This window comes from Cebidichthys violaceus, unplaced genomic scaffold, assembly GCF_023349555.1.
Source record: "Cebidichthys violaceus isolate CVI_PGR_0920_01 unplaced genomic scaffold, fCebVio1.0.p SCAF_20, whole genome shotgun sequence".
NCBI classification, from domain to species: domain Eukaryota; kingdom Metazoa; phylum Chordata; class Actinopteri; order Perciformes; family Stichaeidae; genus Cebidichthys; species Cebidichthys violaceus.
Window position 1 is genome coordinate 2,685,494 of NW_027176373.1, and position 20,532 is coordinate 2,706,025.

The 20,532-nt window shown below is 39.8% G+C and overlaps 2 protein-coding genes across 2 annotated transcripts; both read left to right on the forward strand.

Moving 5' to 3' along the window:
- Positions 1 to 7,949: 7,949 nt before the first annotated feature.
- Positions 7,950 to 13,645, forward strand: psmg1 (proteasome (prosome, macropain) assembly chaperone 1). The gene is made up of 7 exons (XM_068715674.1): positions 7,950 to 8,151; positions 9,417 to 9,520; positions 10,241 to 10,383; positions 11,198 to 11,260; positions 11,460 to 11,658; positions 12,786 to 12,916; positions 13,058 to 13,645. Exons 1-7 carry the CDS (start codon positions 8,033 to 8,035, stop codon positions 13,133 to 13,135), a joined length of 837 nt encoding a protein of 278 aa, XP_068571775.1. The 5' UTR covers positions 7,950 to 8,032; the 3' UTR covers positions 13,136 to 13,645.
- Positions 13,646 to 14,345: 700 nt separating this feature from the next.
- Positions 14,346 to 20,268, forward strand: ccdc15 (coiled-coil domain containing 15). Its single transcript, XM_068716443.1, has 10 exons — positions 14,346 to 14,736; positions 15,572 to 15,721; positions 15,940 to 16,068; positions 16,610 to 16,726; positions 16,872 to 17,006; positions 18,223 to 18,339; positions 18,441 to 18,544; positions 18,828 to 19,004; positions 19,222 to 19,370; positions 19,474 to 20,268. Exons 1-10 carry the CDS (start codon positions 14,560 to 14,562, stop codon positions 19,521 to 19,523), a joined length of 1,305 nt encoding a protein of 434 aa, XP_068572544.1. The 5' UTR covers positions 14,346 to 14,559; the 3' UTR covers positions 19,524 to 20,268.
- Positions 20,269 to 20,532: the final 264 nt, after the last annotated feature.

Genomic DNA, 20,532 nt, shown 5'->3' on the forward strand with positions numbered 1-20,532 from the left:
CCTGATTTATTGGTCCTTTATCTGACTTAGGTCTGTGCAATTTAGAATATATGTCTCCCACCATGGCTCTGAAATATCAGTAGGCTAACCGTGCTGTGTGTTGATAAATTCATGGCGCTGTCTGTGGTGCTGAAGTAGGAGACAGATTTGTAATTGCGTTTTCTTTTCTCCTGCCGTTGCGTCACTTTTGTCTTGGATCTTTAATATTCTCTCAACGATATAGCTTGTGGATAAATCTGGTACTAATCAATCCCTACTAATTAACCAACTAATCGTACCTGAAACAACACAATCCCACAAACGCTGCCCCTTGCATAGAACATCCAATAAGGTTTCGCCAAACTCAGTGGGATTCATCCTCTGGGAACATTGAAGGCCTGTAGCAAATTTCAATCAATCAATACAATGTATGAGATATTTCAGTCTGGGGGCCACTGTGAGGAAGGCGTGGCATTCAGTAGTTCATCCAGAAAGGCACGAGGAAGTGCGAGGCATTGTCAGTGATGCTCTGCAAGCTGCATCTCCCACCCGCAGGTCAGAGCCAGCCTTCCTGATGTTGATGTTTGTCGATTCTGTTGGTGTCAGCTGCTGCCACAGCACACAGAAGAAGACACTGACCACCACCAAATAATCAACTCTATCGCCAGACAAGAACGTCGACATAGAACAATTCTGCAAAACCCTGTATTACGTTCAATAAGGCCTTTTTAATTCTAACTTTCTACAATACCTGTGCATGGCAACTACAACATGGTTAAGTTGCGGGAAAGATTGTGAAAGCCAGTGTTTGGTTTGTCCATTCTGGGCTACCGTAGAAACATGTCGGTGCAACACGGCGGATTCTGTGAAGAGAACCCGCTCTCTATCTAGATACCCGTTCTAAGCTTTTTTAATTTCTTAATTTCAGGTGATTATACACTAATGAAAACGTAGTTATGAATGTTATATTCAATTTCTGTTTATAGATCCCCTGAAATGCTACACACTGGCCCTTTAACAAAACCAATAGTGAGAAGTCAGACTCACCACACGCTCATCCACCACCTCAATTTGCACCTCGATACATACAAGATGTGCATGACATGACTGTGTTTGATAAATGTGAACATTTGTATGGATTTATGTGTAATACAAATTGTAGATTTTTCTATTCCAGATGTGTTTGTTCATTAGTTAGTCTTGCATTTATATTTATATATTTATATTACACTGCAGTGGCTTATCTGTTGTTCAAATTATGTCTAGTGGAGGGCTGCATCATGCATAATGCAAACACTGTGTATTAATAACAGATACAAGCAAAGAGGTGTTTTTTATTTATTTATATATATTGGTACCACGAAGCGTTCTCACAGTAATTTCCCGCTCCTACTTGTGGACATGCTCCATCAGCAGCGGGGCTCCATGAAAAATGAATGGCCTCTGAGGAAGAGAGGGTCCCTGGATGATGAACTCACTGAAGATGAGTGCATACTGAAAGATTTATACAACTATTCATGCACAGTTTAAAGCCTGGCATATGTTTTTAGGGCGGTTAAATGGAGAGTGATTATTGCACTTATTTTAATATTTATACAGGTCCGCTGCAGTTTTCCAGGTCAAACTGACCCACATTATACCACCTGACCGCCTTTGCAGCTGTGGCAGGAAACCCTGGAGTAGCAGTGTAGAACGAGCCGAGGCCTCTTCAAACAGATTAGGTCGCACAAAGCGTTTTACAGCCGTGTGTCTTTGTAGTCCATGATTAATCGTACAAATGGAGATAATGGTGCACACATTCAGACAGACTGTCCTTGAAGGCCCTTGTGGTGTTGCCCTCTAGTTGTGCACACAAAACGTGACAGAGTAGTTGTGCGAGGAATGAAAAAAGGGCTTGAGAGAGAAGTTTAAACCCTGTCCAATTTCACACCTCTGCACACTGTGTACGTGCCCATCACCGAACAGCAGTTTGGTTTTTTCTGTGCTTTTTTCGCTGCCTGCTGAGGCTGGAAACAAGGTTGATGAGAAAGTGAACCACAACGGTGAAGTTGAGCTGAAAGATGTTGAAACACTCTGCAGAGCTGCAGGGAATAATTCTCTGTGGGTTTGTTACACTTAGTCATTTGATCGAATGTAAAACATTTTATTATAGCAGCAGTAAATGATTTTTATGGATCTCCATAAAGATTATAATTTTCCAGTCGTGAAGATCTTTTACTTAAGTCGAAAGTAGCAATACCATGATGTACAAATATCAGTTACAAGTAAAAGTCCTGCATTCAAAAATGTACTTAAGGAAACGTGCAAAAGTATTACTAACATTAAAATATACCTAAAGTGCCAAAAGGAAAAGTACTCATTATGCAGAATGGCCCATTTCAGAATAATATTATATTATGGATTATAATAACTGATCCATTAATGTGTTCATCATTGTAATAATGCAGCTGATGAAGGTGGACTACTTTATGTACTGCTGGTATCTTGTTAATTTTCCCCAGGGAAGTCTTATTTTATCTTAACCTATAATAATACCTTATAATTTGTATTTATTGATAATATTCTGTATTATGAATCTCACTGCGCAAGTAACTAAAGTTATCAGATAAATAGTGGAGTAAAAAGTACACAATTAGAAGGGAGTAGAAGTATAAAGTCCTTGAGTAAATGTCCTTCCACCACTGTCAGTTTCGTTATAAACTATAACTGTTAGCACATTCCTCTCTTTCCTAATGACGCATTATGTATCTGCCTATTATTGAGCCACTCTATTCTCTTCCAGTGCCAGGCCACTCTCACTGCAGCTTGTGTTAATCAGGATTATTAACTGTAATGAGAAAGCTTTGTGGGTCTGAATGCTAAGCATATATTGATGTACATGCTGCTGTCCACTCAGTGTGTGTGTGTGTGTGTGTGTGTGTGTGTGTGTGTGTGTGACGTTGTGCATCTTCATATGAGGGAACTGATATCTTTAAAGCTGCAGGCCATCTCCAGGCAGCAGCAATCCTCTTGATATTCCCTCCACGCACACACCATTGCTTTCCCTACAAGTCTCTTGTCAGCAGAATTTCTAATGAACTGCACAAAATCCAGTTTTATCATGCATGCACTCATGCACACACACACACACACACACACACACACACACGCACGCACAGGCCAACTTTCCTTTTGTGCCCAGGAAAGAATGAATGAGGCACGGGGAGAGGAAATGTCTCTCCACAAACTGATTTTTCATTGTTTTCTTAATGATGACCCTGTCACCGAGCGCGAGCGTATGACAAAGTGTGTGGATTTATAATTTGAGGATTTTACATTTGTGCCTTCTAAATGAAGACAGACATCCTCCCTGCTTTGTTCCTCTTGTAAATGGCTCTATTTGATGGTGACAGCAGGGGTAGAGAAAAGGAGAGGAAGGGAAATGACACAAATTGAACCGTGGCCGTTGCATTAGCCACAACGTGACCAGGACACCCGCCTGTAGAGATTGAATACATACATATTTTAACTCTACATGAAACATGTGTGGCTAGAGAACATTGGAGTAGTTCTAACAAGTAGTCTTGTCACAGCCAGTATGGGCAGGAGAACTGAAACAGCCACTAATAACTCTTTCAACATAAATCCTTGTTGTCACTGTCTCTGAGAGGTGTTGATTGAACTCTTCTCCACGCCGGAGGTCTCTCCGTCTAATTGGTCACACACATTTCTCGACACCTTTTCCACAACGGTCTTCACACAGTTCTCGTATAGCTCCACAACGCACTAATGCAGCCAAGACATTCATACATGTGTCGGCCTCAACTCGCTCCACTAGAACACCAACAAGAATACGTTGTCACCAGTGGTGGAGGAAGTACTTACGTAAAAGTAGTGATACAACTCTGTAAAAATACTCTCTGTTACAAGTAAAAGGCCTGCATTCAAAATTATTATCAGCAAATTATACTTTAAATAAAAGTACTCATTCTGCTGTATGGCCCTTTTCAGAATAGTGTATTGATGCAATAATATGTCCATTACTTACAGCTGGTAAAGGTGGAGCTAGTTTCAAAACATTTATATACCGAGTAGTTTAACCGTTGATAATACATACTAATTTATTAGTTATTGTGTTTTTCTGAATCTGAAAAGCAGAGTATCAGAAAATGGAAATACTAAGGAATAAATGGAGAAGTAAAGTAGCCTACAAGTACCTCAAAATTGTACTTAAGCAGCCTACAGAGCCTGAGTAAATATAGTTACATTCCATAGCATATTGTTAGAATGTTATTACTGAGGCTTTAACACATAAGCTGCATTTTAATGTTATTGTTATGGAGCTTAAGTTTATCCTTGTTGTATCATTATTCCAAATAGTATCAAAATTCCCCTGGATTGACCCGATTAGCAACCGCATTTTCATTGAAAACATCTCAAACAATTGAATATTAGATTTATAATCAGAAGACTTTGCACCATTAAAGGGTTGATTTCCACAGTTTCATACTGAAAAACATTAGATTTCATAAATATATATATATATATATATATATATATATATATATAACTTCTATAAACATCCTGTTCTTCACAGTTTGTTCACTGACATCGTTATATCGATCTTTTCTTCATCTTGTGGATGGTACATCAGCAGCAGCAGCTCACCTTTTCCACCCACCTCCAGGCACTATGAGCATCATCAGAGCCCTGCTCGCATTTACACACAAGTTCACATGATTAAACCCACACTTTGCTCAGAAGTGATCACACCCTCAGTTGATGAACAATTCTGTTCCTAAGCAACTGATCCTCTTCGTGTGTGGGGTTTGCATGTTCTCTCTCTCTGTGTGTCTGCGTGGGAACTCCTCCCGGCGCTTTCACTTTCCTCCCACAACCCACAGACACGCAGCTCAGCTGGAGTGAACACTTTAATTTACCCCTACGAGTGAGTGTGAGGGTGAGTAGGTGGATGCATGGGTATGTGAGTGTGGGTGAAAGACTCCAATCCTACGAATATGGAAATAAATGGTGGAATGACGAATGCTCAAATGTCTCATGCAGCATTTCTCTTAATGACCCCTCCATTTTTCTTGCATCTGTGTATCAGGGATAAGAAAAGTTATATCCCCAAGAAAATGTATAAACGTTGTCCCTCTGTATGGCACAACAGAGCTGGTCTAAAACTGAAAAGGTCATCAATGAGGGAGCAGGCTTTGCTCAGTAAATCTCTTGGTAATCTGCCAGTTAGATATTTCTTGTTTTGAGGACATGGTGGCACTGGTGGAAATGTCACGGGGGTCAACAGTATATTTAGGAATCCTCCTCTCGGGACCATGTCAGGGACATGCATCTTTGCCCTCTTCCTTATATTGCTGGTATTATTGCTCGACTGCTTCGTCTGGTCTGATATTTCTATTGCGAGCTTCTTTTCAAGCCAATCTTCACTTACATTGTCACCTCAAGTGGCAGCATTTATTTCTATTTTCTTTACTGTGTATCCTTGCATTTTCTGCTATCTGTTGGCATAGTAAGAGGCAATTAAAGATACAAATATGGCAAATAGTGAAGAACATACATATAAAAGGAAAAATACATCTGTTTTTAAAATGAAAGCTGTACAGTTTTTGTGCAGGAATCTGCAAAAATGTTGTACAAGGAACCTGCAAAAATTCACAGTATATTGTATGGAGAATATGTGCACTCAATGTGCTGTGTTTGCGGTGTGAGGTTTTGGTCCTCCGTGGTGAGTAACTCAATGGTCTGTGTCTGAGGGGGAGGGATATCCACAATCTTTCGTACCTCAAGGACCTGGAGGGACAGCAGATTGCATTCACCCAAACAACAATCAGTCATTTCTGCATGCAATTTTTAAATTTAAACTCATGAATTAGTTTTTTTCTCTCCATGACATCTGCCATTATCTGTAGAAAAGGGAGATATTTTGATATATAAATACAACTTTATTTTACATGTTGACTATTATGAAGTAAAACACCAAGGCAATTTCCCTGTATGTGAAAACTTACTTGGAATTGAACCTTATTCGGATTCTGTATATGTGCCCTTGAATTACTTAATTTGTGCAGGGGGGGGGGGGGTGTAATTGAGCCACTTTCCATTTCATTGTCTGTGCATGTCCCTGCCAACCAGTATGACAGTCTGGCCAGTAGGAGGGATCTGGTGCTCTTGACCCAAGTGAAGGACGGACTGACAGATGGTTCCAGCAACTATCACCATCCTCAGGATCTGCTGCTGTTACTGTGGCAAGTTAAAGACACACTCATACTGGATGGTCTTGTCCTCTGACTGTCCTCTTCCCTGTTTTAATAATCAATGATGTTGTGACATTTCCTGTTTGTCCTGCTGTTGACGTTCCTCTCTTGTTGTCTTGAGCCTGGAGGCTTTAGTGTTTGCTACAGAACATATCTCCCACTCTTGCTCCATCTCTCCCTCCACTATCAATTATATTAACAGCAGCCGGAAGCTTCCTCCTAGCATGTTGCTCCATGTCGTGACAGGGAACGTTTTGGCCTCTTGCTACACTATTGCATTGCACTAACAGAGCTTACTTTCTATATTCCGGTCCAGGCTTTGCCCGGCGATCCAATATGTCTTTCCAACACCGGACATTTTTTTTCCTGGTGACAATGAAGTATTGTCATGGCCGTGCTGATGTCATCACATTTCAGTTTGTCCCTCATCTCCCAGGGCATAGTGAAATAAATTATACAACACAATGGAAAGGATGGATGTTCTGCAGTCAACTTGAGGCCAATTTCCCCTAACATGAGTTGGCTTATGTTTCTATCCAGCAGATCTACAACTGAATGATCTGCCAGCATCCTTTAAGAATGATGTTTTCCTGCTTTCTTCCACTCATGTTAATTATGTATTACCACTAAGAAGCTGGTGGAGTCATGTGGTATGCCAAGTTTACCCCTAATTGACACAAAGGCCAAAAATAGCACATCAAGCATTCCTACACTAATTGTGTGTCATATTCAAGCCCCTATGCATTCTATAACCACACACCATGTGAATCCACCGGAGAGACACAGGCCTTAAATGATAAATCGATTTAAGTGAGCAGCTCAGGCTGAAATACGTTTGACAGGCAGTACTCATGCATGCAACCCGGGGCTTTGAGCTTCCCGCAGGGACTGTGGAGAGCGACTGGTGTTGAATGTCTTTGTGTGCATGGAGAGTGTGTTTGTTTAAGCTGCTCAACTGAAGGTATTTCTGTGCATTTGAAATATTTAGTCAAATCGTATAGTTGTTGGAATTTGTAAAAGGAATTGGTACAGTAAATAAGTAAAATGCTAATGCTATGTCTATCTTTAATTAATACTTACAAGTCCATATGTAGGCTACATTACAAGTGTCAGGAACAGTCCCCATGCAATAAACAGCCACTTTAAATTATATATTTTTATAGTTTACATTTTTAACATGTAGATATCTATCAAATATGAATCTAAGCACGATGATGATGTATGCACTATATATAGAGTCATATCCACCTACCTCATGTATAAAACAACCTTTTACATTAATCATGACATTGCCCTTTGCAGTCTGTACCATTGCATTAATGTCTTACTGTTTAAAAATTCCATTGTTGGTTATTTATTGTAATTGTACTTACACGGTTCATCTCACATGTAACTATATTTTCTTACGATTATTAGGATTTCCAGTTGCATTACTGGACTTATTTTGCACATATATTGCACAAATATTTAATATTTCCACAATTTATTTATATCGTTGAGTGTTTTTGTAACTTATATACTGAATAGTATTTGACACTAGTTGATGTTCTACTTATTTATTTAATTAGGTAGTTCCTTTTGCCTGTCTCTGCTTCTGTTACATGTGATATAGTCTTATCTTATATTTTAATTTTAGTTTATCTAAATGCTGTTTTTATTCTGAAGGACACAGGGTGGGAAGCCTCTATTTTGAAGGGGTGTTGCTGCCGGCGGAAGTAGCGGATGTACGTCATGGCTGTAGTTCCCGAACCACTAGCTAGCTAAACTTTCGCTTTCTCTCCCGGTAAACGAAGTGAACCATGGCGACGTTTTTCGGTGAAGTTTTGTCGGTGTATTCTCGGGCCGTGGAGGAAGACGACGAGGAGCTCGACGACAACGAAGAAGATGAAGAAATCCGCAGAGAACTGGAGGAAAAGAGGTAACAGTTAGATAGCATTAATCTGCTAGCATGCAGTCAGGAAAGCATGGACATATTCGATTAGCTAAGTAACAGTAGACATGTTTTATCCAGTGAAGTGAAACACTGAAATTACTATTTGGACGTAAAATGATATGTGGCTCTTATACACGCAATTGTAAAGTGCTACTACTACTGCTAACTAAGTTAGCATCATACAGAAGCTCAAGCTAGCTAACATGACACATGACATTTCAGTAACACCCACTCCTCCATATTTTTAATATCAACGTTACTAAACATATAAACATTTAATTACACTAGCTAATGTAGGGATGAAGTGTTTGGCTCAATATTAACATATGCTGGAGCATCTTCTGACCCAAACAGAGCAGGTAAAATATCTTTCAAAACTATTTATGATTAAAGGACAAAATTGTCATTATGCAAATCAGGATTGCACAATAATATGTACACATACAGAAAATGTAAAAACAGATATCCAAAAATACTTGAGTTAGATTAGAATATAAACAATATGATAAGAACAAATTATATCAAAGCACTACAGTAAGAAATGAAAAGGAAAAAAAAAATGATATTTACATGGAATATATACACTTACAAATATATACAATGATGTATAGTGTAATATGCATTTTTTTTTCTCCAAATTATAGCAAATATAAACCTAGTCGAATGCAGTCTTGCAGTAAATCCTACCTGCTTAAAGGTGTTTAGTTTAGGTTTTGGTTTAGTTTAAACTCTTTTAGAGAGTTGTTGATTAAACATCATGATCATTTTGTCAGGCTGTAGTTTTTAGTGCTTTTGAACTGCATTGTTTTATACCTACAGGTCTTTCCTTTATTCTGTCCACCCCATTATTATCAACAAGGGCAGGCTAAATAACAGAAACACCTCTCTGTTTAATGTAGTTCAACGGCACCACAAAGGACAGCCTCCTAAATGATCACACAGCTAAAAGAACAACTCTGTGACACAAAAAATGCTCCACAAACTTACCTTCAAACAGATTTCTCTTCCTCCCAAGTTTCAGTTTCACCTTAAGGCCCTCTATCTATCTCAAATGCCATGATAAAAATAAGAAAAATACATTGAATTACCACTCACCCATTGTTACACAGTGAACTTGGGGTTTAGGGAACCTGGGTATGGTTGGTAATCCAGCTTTCCAATATCCAATAAAGAAATCTTTAAATATTTAGTTGTAAAGTATTTTCCCACAACTGTTCCTCCCTCTCTAACCCACGTCCCGTATTCCTCAGGGAGGTTCATCTGCACTGGAGCCCCGAGGTCTCTGAGTTGCTGAAGTTCGGAAACAAGTTGCCGTGCTCCGACTTCCTCCTCGCTGTGGGACACAACGCTGCCAGTGAGTGGCTGCCAGCAGCTGTCTGCTACATTACCTGTTATGAGTCTGTCTAACAGAACACCAGATATTATTACCGATCAAATGAAACTTAAATGTTCCCCGAGAGGAAATTGAAACATACAGTAGTCCAGTGACACGGGTTTCGAGGAATGTTTTTACATCTTCTTTTCTAAAGACAATAAGCTCAGTAACGAGCAAATGCTTTGATTGGTAATAAACCCAATTTGTTGAACATTATAATCTCTACAAATCAGCACTCCTTTTTTCAACCTAAAGGCATTATTAATATTTAATATGAATAAAAGCTACTTAACTGCTTCAACATTTGTTATGCACTGTTGGTGCTTATGATTAATAACACTGACGACGACCTCAGTTCGTTCAGTTTGTCAGTAAACCAACAGGATGTAAATGTAATGCAGCAGCCATTAATGACAGAAGGGCTACATTACCGATTATTTTCATTACCGATTAATTAATCCGCTGATTGTTTTTTTTAATTAATCCAGTGATTGTTTTGTTTATAAAATGTTGGGAATGTATTGGAAAATGTCCATCACAGTTTGCTAAAGCACAAGATGATATAAATAAAAAATAAATCAATCAAATCATTTTAATGTAGGTCTGTCTGTATATCAACAATAAAAAGCGTGTGAGAAGAAAAAAAGCTCCTGTCCCATGTGAGCTGTGGTTGAATAGTGAGAGGATCTGTCTTCACAGGGTTTCTGTCGGTGTACGTTCTCTCTGAAAGCTGGGACGCTGTGGGTCACGCTTCAGTGTGGAACGAGAGGAGCCGGGCTGGAGCCGGGATAACAAGCGAGGAGTCGGCGTGTGTTTTCTACAGACACAAGAGCAACCCGTCTGTGAGTGACACACTGACCAAAGCAGTGTCTGTTTGATATTTTATTTATCGCACAGAAAGTACCTGAGCGTTGCAACTCAATGATAATCGTTCATTGAATGAGTTTTAATGAGGAACTAAAAAAGGGCAAATATATTTTTTATTTAGGCAACCAAAAGCTGATTTTAGATGTTAGTGTTGAGCTTTGGAAATGCAGATGCATCCAACAGAAATATAAAGCTGTTTGTATAACTGCAATGATAAGGTTAGAAAATGTGGGCTGAACCTTTGCGGCAGGTTGATAAATATCAGCCGATTAAGCGGCGATCTGCTTTTTCCTGCTCCAAACTACATTATTATATCGACCTTTTTAAAAATCCACTATTGGTCGACCTCCATTTTCTCTCAGCCTGGTGTTGTTTGCGCGTGATTTTAATCGAGATAAACGGCCGTGTGCGAAGCATCAGATTTATCACTCAACGGCTGCAGGAATTTAATGAGCTGAAGGAGAAGTCTTTCATACAGTATAAAGCAGCTGTGCATGGCGGCTATCACGCCAACCACCCATCAATTTATAGATCGCTGAGTAATAAAGCTCCTGTTACTACAGCCTTTATATTTAATGATGATTTAAGTGCGCCTTTAGGTTGGAAAGTGTGTTTTTCTGGTATTTTACTTGTATAGAGAATGGACAGTAGAGCGGTTTTAGTTCCGTTACGGGACAAGATCTCTGTTGTTTTTTTCATCCATCAGTAAAATCGGCCCCTTCTGTTTTTGAGTTACATTTGTGTGTTTCAGTGTTGCGTCACATGCCTCTTGCCTTCCTTTCCCTGAAGGTTTTGATTTGCCAGACGACTTGCTACATTGCAGAAGACCAGCTGTTCCAGTGGACGGAAAAGGTATGTTAATGCAGCTAAATCAGCAGGATGGCACTGTGATTAAATCATGTTGTTATGCAGAGAAAGTTTAGGGCAGCTGTCTCTCTTCAGCCTGACAAACAAAAGTCAAACATGCAGGTGTTTTTCATGATCCACACCAGTGGTTCTCCACCTTTTTTCATGTCAAGGGCCCTTAAATAGGTGTGTCTTTCTCTTGTAGGTTTTTGACGTCCTGCAGCACAGACAGCTGACTGTGACTGTGCTGTCAGACAGCTCTGTGGCTGAGTACAAGACAGCAGACTATTTGTGCTGTAGCTCCGCTCCCTTCCTGCGCTCTCTCCACACCGCTGCTTTCAGTGGTCAACCTGTCTGCCAGTCACTGGAGCAACCCAACATAATCACTGGACTTCCAGCTGCAGGTACTACTATTATTTTACGCTTAGAATTTATCACAATTTGTCGAATTACTTTGGGGTCTACAGGCCAGGTTTTTCCTCTTGTCCTCTCATACATTTGCACAACGTTGCTCGCCTTCTGTAGCCTCTTGAGCAGAAATCGATCAATAATGTATAATAATTATATTTTGGAGCCAAGTAATTGGTCAATATCTATCAAGAGCTGATAGTGCTGCATTACGTTTTCGAGAGATAACTGTTGTGGGGAGAAATAAACTGAAAACAGGTGAGATATGACGTGTCAGCTTTCTGTAATATCAGCTGTTCCCGGGCCTGCCAAGTTTTAGCCGACATTTTCTAACCGCATCGCCAGAATAATGCATTTAACGTTTTTTCATGAAGTGGAAAATTGCTCCTCTGACAAATATATCGAAAACGACTTAAATAAAAAATACCTAAAATGAAAATTACTGTATGTCGTGCATTTTGGGCCATTTTGCCTTTAATATAGAGAAAGATGTGGACTTAATCTTCCTTTATTAGACTGAAAATGTGTTTGTTGATAAGTTGTGCCGTTAGGAGCCACTTGCTAAATGTTAAACGTTGTTACCAGACATACAACATAAAAAAATACAAAAAGGTGACATTACTGGAGCTCGTTATTTCTGAGCATGATTGCCTCCTTTCCAACCTGATTAATCTCAGACACCATTAGAGACCTTAAGAGCTGTGATTCATCCTTATATAAGATTATATGAAGGGGGGGGGCTCCCATTAAGCCCTTATGTGAACTATAAATCCAGCTTCAGCCGAGTTTGGTTCTTTACTTTTCTCAAACGTCCTTGAGCGAGAAACTGAACCACAAATTTCTCCTGCTGTGTGTATGTGGAGCAAAACCAGTACGTTGCTTTGGACCGAGCATCTGCCAACTGAATGAAATGTAGCGCCATTAGTGCTGCGCTCATCGCCTCTAATCCTGATTTGGTCAGTTTGGATTGAGTGCACTTAAAGACACCGGAAGTCCAAACAAAGAGACACATCGTCAGGATAAAGAATTTGAGCCTGGAACACTTTAAAGAGCTCAAGCCAAACTGTGGAGTGTTGAGCTATTCTGATGGTTTCATTCTTCTTCTTCTGTGGTGTTTCTTCAGTGCTGAACCACTGCGAGGTCCACCGCATCGCCACTGTTGTTTACCAGTGTTACAGTGACGTCACCGGCCCTGACTCTGTCACGATGGAGACCTTCAAGCCTGCACTAACCAAGCTCGGCAAGTCTATACAGGTGAGCTGCGTTTCTATTTACATCTGAGAGGGCGTTTAAATGGTTCGAGTATGACTAAACAAACCGCCTCTGCAGTGTTTCCCTGTCCTCCTCATTTTTAACATTTTGATCTCCCACTTTTCTGTCTCTGTCTCTCCTCAGTTGGACCCGTCTCCGAGCACAGACGTCCTCCGCAAGTTTGTCAGAACCACCAACATCCAGAGTAATCTTTATATCTGAAAATAGCCATGTGGCACTCTGTGCAGTGGTCTAATTATATTTTCCTGTGGTAAAATACTGTCATTTTTTTAATAAAGAAATTAAGTAAAGAAAGCCTCTGTGTAAATGTCAGTAGTTTAAGGATTTACTTAATTGATTTTGTTACCCTGCCCTCAATAAGGAGTCCCATTAGTTTCCAAAAAAGGAGAATTATAATCCTGATTTGGTCACTTTTGTGTTCTAATTTATGACAACATAATTTATGACAAATCTACAAATTAATCAAATGTTTTTTAAAAGGGAGCTACAGGTTACCTCCCCCCTCTTTTCACTACGCAGATGTTTACTACCAAGAATAACAGGTTATCAAGGTGTCAGGTGATTTGATGAACACGGTCAGTTCAACACGGCATCAAAAATTATAGCTGCAGATTTAGTAATTTCTATAAATCCACATTGCATTGTGTGTTTGTATCCCACTGATTTCTGATCTAAAGAAGAATAAAAGCATTTTCTCTAGGGAAAGAGATATATGTTTGTACTGTACTTTGAGTCTGTACTCGTAGTTATAACACGTTTGCATCACTTCTGTGTGTGTGTGTGGTTATCACACTGCTCAGTCACAAAAAGAGATATTCTCAAGTCAAAACTTAAAACAAATCCAGAGCAACTTATTTATAATGCAGATGGACTGACTAAACTGAAGACCAAACATATCAAAGACTACCAAAAATATAAAAATAATCAAAATAAATATTTATTTTGGCTGAGACCTTTTACGAATACCCCAAGTCTAAAGTCTTCACTCATTAAACTGCCTGCAGCTTATAACACGAGCTGTCAGTGGTGGAAGATGTATACCAATCTTTTACTTAAGTAGCAACAGTGTGCATATTCTCTGTTGAAAGTCCTGCATTCAATATTTTACTCAATTTAAAGTACAAAAAATTGCCATCAAAATATAAAGTACCTAAAGTAAAAGATGGATAATTTATTGTCCTGTTGGAGGAAATATTTCCACAGCCTTTAATTGTTATTAAGTGCGTCATATGCAGAATATGTATTGTATTGAATTATTATTTCTGCATTAATGTTACATTAATCACGTTGATGTTTCAGCTGGTTACGGTGGAACGTACACACATTATATATGTGTAGTTTTGTTTGTCCCCGGATGGGGGCAGTAATGAGCCAATGAGCTCTTTTTCAAACACCGGAAATTCAAAGAAGATGAAGTGAGCGAAACTCAAATAAATCAGTTGGCACACACAGTTACTGTCAACAAACAAACTTTATGTGCATTTATTTTTCTTTACGTGCGTTGTACTGTCGACAAACCCGCCGTCTCATCACGTCAACGTATAACTAACAGTTACGTCAACTGGAAACCAAGAAGATATCTAGAGTGGTGAGTTAGCATCAGGCTAACGAGGCTAACGTTACCGATGAGTGCCAGCCGGTTTATAACCGCTACAAGCTGCAGGTGCAAAGCCTCAGCGAGCCGGAGTAAGGAGCACCCAGCTCCCAGAGGGGCCAGCAGGGTGCTGGCCGGGAGAAACCCGGCGGTGGTGGCGGTGGGAGCCTGGGTGGAGGGCGGACACGACTTGGTGGAGCACCCGTCGGTGAGAATGCAATATACTTACTAAGCACTCACTATGCAGAATGGCCCATTCACAATCATAGAGCAGCTATATTATATCACTGGTTTGTAATTAATGACGCAATAATGGTCTTGTTTGTACAGGTGGAGGTCATTTTAGTTACTTTATACAATATACTGCTTTATAATTTATAGTAATATATATATATATATATATATATATATATATATATATATATATATATATATAGAGCTGGGTACCTTAATCTGTAGCAATACAACATAACTAATAAATTGATTCATCTTTTGTATTGCTAATCTATATACTCAAAGTGACATTTTTGATGATTGTGACCAAGTTGCACACTAAGTGATGCATTTGACAGTGTAAACGTAAAGCCAGTTTGGTATTTGCAATTTCTTATTATCGGCCAAACAACAGAAATTTACTGACAATAATCCCCTAAAAATATTAACCGATCATTTTATTTGGTCCCAAAACTGTCAAAAATATTTATAAATGTCCATCACAATCTCCAAAAGCCTAATTTCACACATTCATCTTGCTTACTTTGTCTGACTAACATTTCAGTCCCCAATAAGTTTGATATCAAATAAGACGGGAAAATCAGCAAATATTATTACTTGAGAAGCTGAAACCACTGTTTTCTTGGTGCTTTTGTTTTCAAAATAATTAGAGAAATGATTAATAAATTATCAAAATGGTTGATTTGGACAGTCGTCTAATTGATGATAATCTACTGATGTTGCAGCTGTAATTTGATGGGCTGGCATGGCGAAGTCACATGATTTTACAGTCTGAATTTTTCCTGAAGTCTTCCCATATCTCGGTTCAGGCTCTGGCTTCGCTAACTGATGAGATCCAGGCCAAAAAGAGGAGGGAGACTGAAGAGAGTCTTCAACGATTTCAAGTTGAAGTACGCCATCGTGTGGCACAGCAAGCTCATGTCAGCAAGAAGAGACAGCAGCCGCAGACAGACTCAAAGGTAAAGATGACATTTTCCAACAGAGGAAAAGGGAAAAAACCTCACATTATTAATACTGTTGATTATTTTCTGTTGTTCGACTGACTAATCAATTAATCCACTAATTGTTTTGGCACTCCGTGGTGACGGTGGAGCACGGCTGAGCCCCCTGTTTGACCGTACTGCTCTTGTTCCAGCTTGATTGACCTTATTGTTAAAAGTTGTGTGTTTCTGTCCAGGTACAACCTGACAGAAGAATCCTACAACAGCAGCATCAGGTCTGGACCCAGCATGTGTCTGCTGGTGAGAGGCTGATGTCTGCGGGAGGTGCTGCACAGCGGAGGGTGACGGAGAGGAGCTCTCGCCAGGTGAGAGGGTTCTGTTGTTTAACCATCACACATGCCTGGACATTTGATCAGCGAGAAGTGGCAGGTCAGGAACAGTGTCGACCAAATTTTAGATATCCTTATTTAAACTTTTGGTTGCTTTGTGTTGGGGGGGGTGTTACAATTATTATTGGCTGATTTATTGCCATCAGATCTTTTGAACTTTTAATAACAACATTGGCGTTGGCCCTTAAAAACATCCCGTATTCATCAGGCTCTTATGTTTACTGGGGAGGATCTTGTATCTTCTTTCATCCCTTTTGTAATATGTGTTTGTGTGTGTGTGTGTGTGTGTGTGTGTGTGTGTGTGTGTGTGTGTGTGTGTGTGTGTGTGTGTGTGTGTGTGTGTGTGTGTGTGTGTGTGTGTGTGTGTGTGTGTCATGTGGTCCTATTTTATTCACTGCATTTTGCAATGTGTGTTGTCTTTGGCAGTCATAATAATTTGCATTGTTTCCTTCTGTGAGTAATGGAATAATGTGACAGTGATTAATCTGTAGGATTATTTATTCCCATGGTTTTCCAGTCTAGAGGAGGCATGAGGCAGGTCAGACTCAGACTGGCCGCCTGTCGGATGATCCCGCATGGGGAAATGACGTCAGACCTTCCCGGAGGCGAATGGAACGTCTCTCCAACCAGACATGTGAGCGTCTGTGTCTCACACTTGTTCCTCTTTTTAAAATGATATGTTCCTATACTTGTGTGTGTGTGTGTGTGTGTGTGTGTGTGTGTGTGTGTTCTTGCACAGCCAGTGTGTAATAAAACACATTTTCATCTGCACCCAACAGAAAACTGGAACTCACATGCTGAGAGCAGAACAGGAAGTGGAAGAGCAGCAGCAGGAGGAGGACTTTCAGGAAGAAGAAGAGGGGGATGATCATCTCTTCACTAGTCAACATGAATGTCCCCTCGTTCAGCAGAAGGTTAATGAATACCCACAGTGCAGCAGACTTCATGCTGTATGCATACTACTCCCTCTTTGTTCTCTTTAGTGGTATCAGTTTTTAAATAGAAAGAGAAACATTCCTGAATCTGCTTAGAAATAACAACACTTCAAATTTTGCTTCATAATCATCATTTACAGAGCTTTTCCTCAGAATCTAAAGAAATCTAGCAATCGTCTGTACATCCATAGTTAAAGTGCAAACAGAAACTTCTGGTAGCTTATCAGAATCAGCTTTATTGGCCAAGTATGTGTACACGTGCATGGAATTTAATTTTCATTGCTCTCAAAGTACAGAAATATGCATACAGCTAATACAGCTGACTTGTAACTGATTTGCCAAATTGTAAACATACAGGCTAAAAAAAAAAGAAGAGATGTATAGATATTTTCAAGGTTGATATTTGGACAGAAGACAATAAACTTTGATTTGTCTCAACACTTGGTGACTTTATAGCAGATGTGAACTCTGACACGCTTGGAGTTAGTGAACATCTCAAAAGATTAAAGCTCTGTTATCGCCAAACACAGCATTTAGTATGACCAAATAATTATCTTTGTTATCAGATTGTAAAAGCCCTGATAGACCAGATGTCACGTGAGTTATTAGGAGAAGCTGTGTCCCAGTTCAGGGGAAGATGAGTCCTTCACCTCCAAATGATAAAGTCTAGCAGCACAGCACCTAAATCTTAATAAAAACAGTTTTCGGGTGGCTCTCGTCAACTCATAAACCAGAACAGCTCCAACTTTATGACCTTGATATTGCCTTTAAACAGCTGACAGAATGTAATTACAAGTGCAGAACTGGGACATGTTCCATTATACCAGAGTTTAGGTTGTGATGTTTCACTTCAACACATGACTGATGACATGTTATATATTCCTATTACTTCCATTTCCCTCTAAGGCTTTGTAGTTCACTACATGTCCAGGATACTAACAAGGAACAACAACAACAATAAGATGAGCAATTAAGTGTTCAGTAAAACAGCTGGACACTATTCTATTGAGGTTCATGAGGCAATCACTCTAAAAATGATAGAAAGAGATGGAACAATACCTGTTAGTTGAATCATTTTGCATTTGATTTGTTGACAATAAGAAAAATATAGAGCATCACCAGACTTTAAGCGAGCTTGAAGATTTCCAAAAATATTTTTTCATCTGACTCTGTTTTGATTGTGTGTTTGTTTCAGGTGAATGGATCTATGTTGTGGGATTCTGAGAAATCACAGCCTCCTGCTATCAAGTCCAACATCAGAGTCCCACAGGCCCTGTGGCCTCTGACTGACCAAGAAGAACTGAAACGACAGGTAGACATCATCAGACGTGTGCGTGAAGCTTTGACTTTACGCGTTGGAAGCCCTGTCCCGTCAGACCAAATGTTACAAGTAGCACATCTCTCTCTCTGCAGCGCCAGTCTCAGTTCCTGATGCACCGCCGGCTGTACATGAACAATGAGAGAGAGCAAGTGAAGGAGAACCAACAGAACAGGAAACACCTGAAGAGGACGGCAAGGTGACGAGGCCACAGTGTTTAGTCCTAAATCACTTCCTCCTATTGGTGTGATTAGAATTAATCAACACAAGTACCAACAATCTGTACCTTTTGATAGCTGTTAGATTGATTTTTATCAGATTGAAGTCATTTATAATACACAACAGTGGTGACAAGTATGGGTCAATACTCTCTTTCTCTGTATAACTCACAGACCAAACTAAAATAGCGTCATACGAATGTAAATTACAAGTGATTCTTTAGCTCCTTAGTCTTCTCTAAAATGGCCCCGTCTCCACTGTAGGATCAAAGCCGAGAAAGAACAGATTCGTTTGGAGGAAGAGAGGAAGTTGGAGACCAGACAGATGCTGGAGGAGAGAGAGCTGCTGATTCTGGAGCGTCTGAAGCTTGAGGAGGAGGAGGAGAGAGATGTGCGGCTGCAGAGAAGGAAAAGAGAGGAGAAACCCAAATCAGCTGGAAGGTAATTAATGAAGACTTATTCTACTCATTTTAAACATGAAAGTGCTCATAATCAGTAATTTTTTTTCCGTGAGCTTCTTGTGACACCAGAGAAGATGAACACATCTCAGTACGCTGAACTATGGATCACCCAAATGAGCTGAACTTCATGTGCACACTCACAAAGTGCAGGTGCCTCGGTGAAACTGATGAACAGACTTGATTGTAACTCTCGTCAGGTTCATTGAGGCTCTTAAAGCTCAGATGAAGGAGCGGCTGTCTCAGGAGAAGCTGGAGCCTCCTCCTCTCTGCTGCTGCGCGTCGTCTTTCTGGGACTCGCACCCCGACACCTGCGCCAACAACTGTGTCTTCCACAACAATCCCAAAGGTACGCGCCGCACACCTGCGTCACACACCACCGCCGAGCTTCAGTGGGACTGATCGTGAAAACAATAAAAAAGCGCTGACGGCAGCATTTGTCTCCTCCACAGCGTATGTCAAGGCGTTACATTCAACAATGCTGAGTCTGGAGTTGCAGTAAAGGAAGCCGATGAACTGAACTCCCTCCTGTGTGTTTTAAAGGAACAGTCCAACATTTTGGGAAAACCAGCGTAAGTTGTCAAGTTGCCACCGCGTGACTATATCAGGTCAAAACTGAACCCAATACTTTTAGTACTTTTTATTGATAATAAAGAAATCTGTATGTTAGCATACTTTCTACGAAGCTGTGATTAGTAAATCATCAGGGAAGTCAGTCAGTACAAAACTATGAATCTGTACTGTAGGCCACGTCAACGTTCTTCAGGGCTGTACTCTTTTAATTTAATGTCACTTAGTATTTATTCTTAATAGGAACAAGTGTGTATTCTTTCATACAGTGATATCTTCCTGCGTGAGACTCATTTTTATTTTAAAATGGAATACATTACATCCTTTGTTTTCTGAATGGGTAAAGTCTTGGCAATATTTAGATATTTTAAATGTAAGTTGAGGGTTTTTTAAGAAAATAAAAACAAGAGTCATCTATGTACGTGTCCAGAACATTCACCGTTTATGTGTGTAGAGCATTCACACATATACATATTTTTAGCAATAAAGAACTGAATGCTGCAAGTGAACTAGGTGAAAACAATCCTCTCTTAAAAGATGAATCCATAATGTCTAAGAGAGAGAGACCTAATTGACGAGTGGGAGTTTAGGTAAATTTGCATGTGACAGAAAATCTTTAATTGTGAAGATAAAGATTTTTGTCCAACTCTCTGAATAAAAAATTCTGATGTTTTCAACTGTTCCTTTATCTCCTTTCTTGTTCTTTAATGAGGAAGGAATTCAGTTGAAGCCAACTTGATTTCATGATTTCCAAACTCATTTGAAGGAGCCCCAGAGAGCGTCTCACAGGCAGCTTTTGACCCATGACCCAGACTTGTCACGTTCCTGCAGAAACCCTGTAGATAAAAAGGAATCGAATTGTCCCAGCTACCTTAACAATGCTGATAGGTTTCCTGGAAAGATGGTAGGCCGTGTAGAAGAGGAAGGTGAGGAAAAGAATA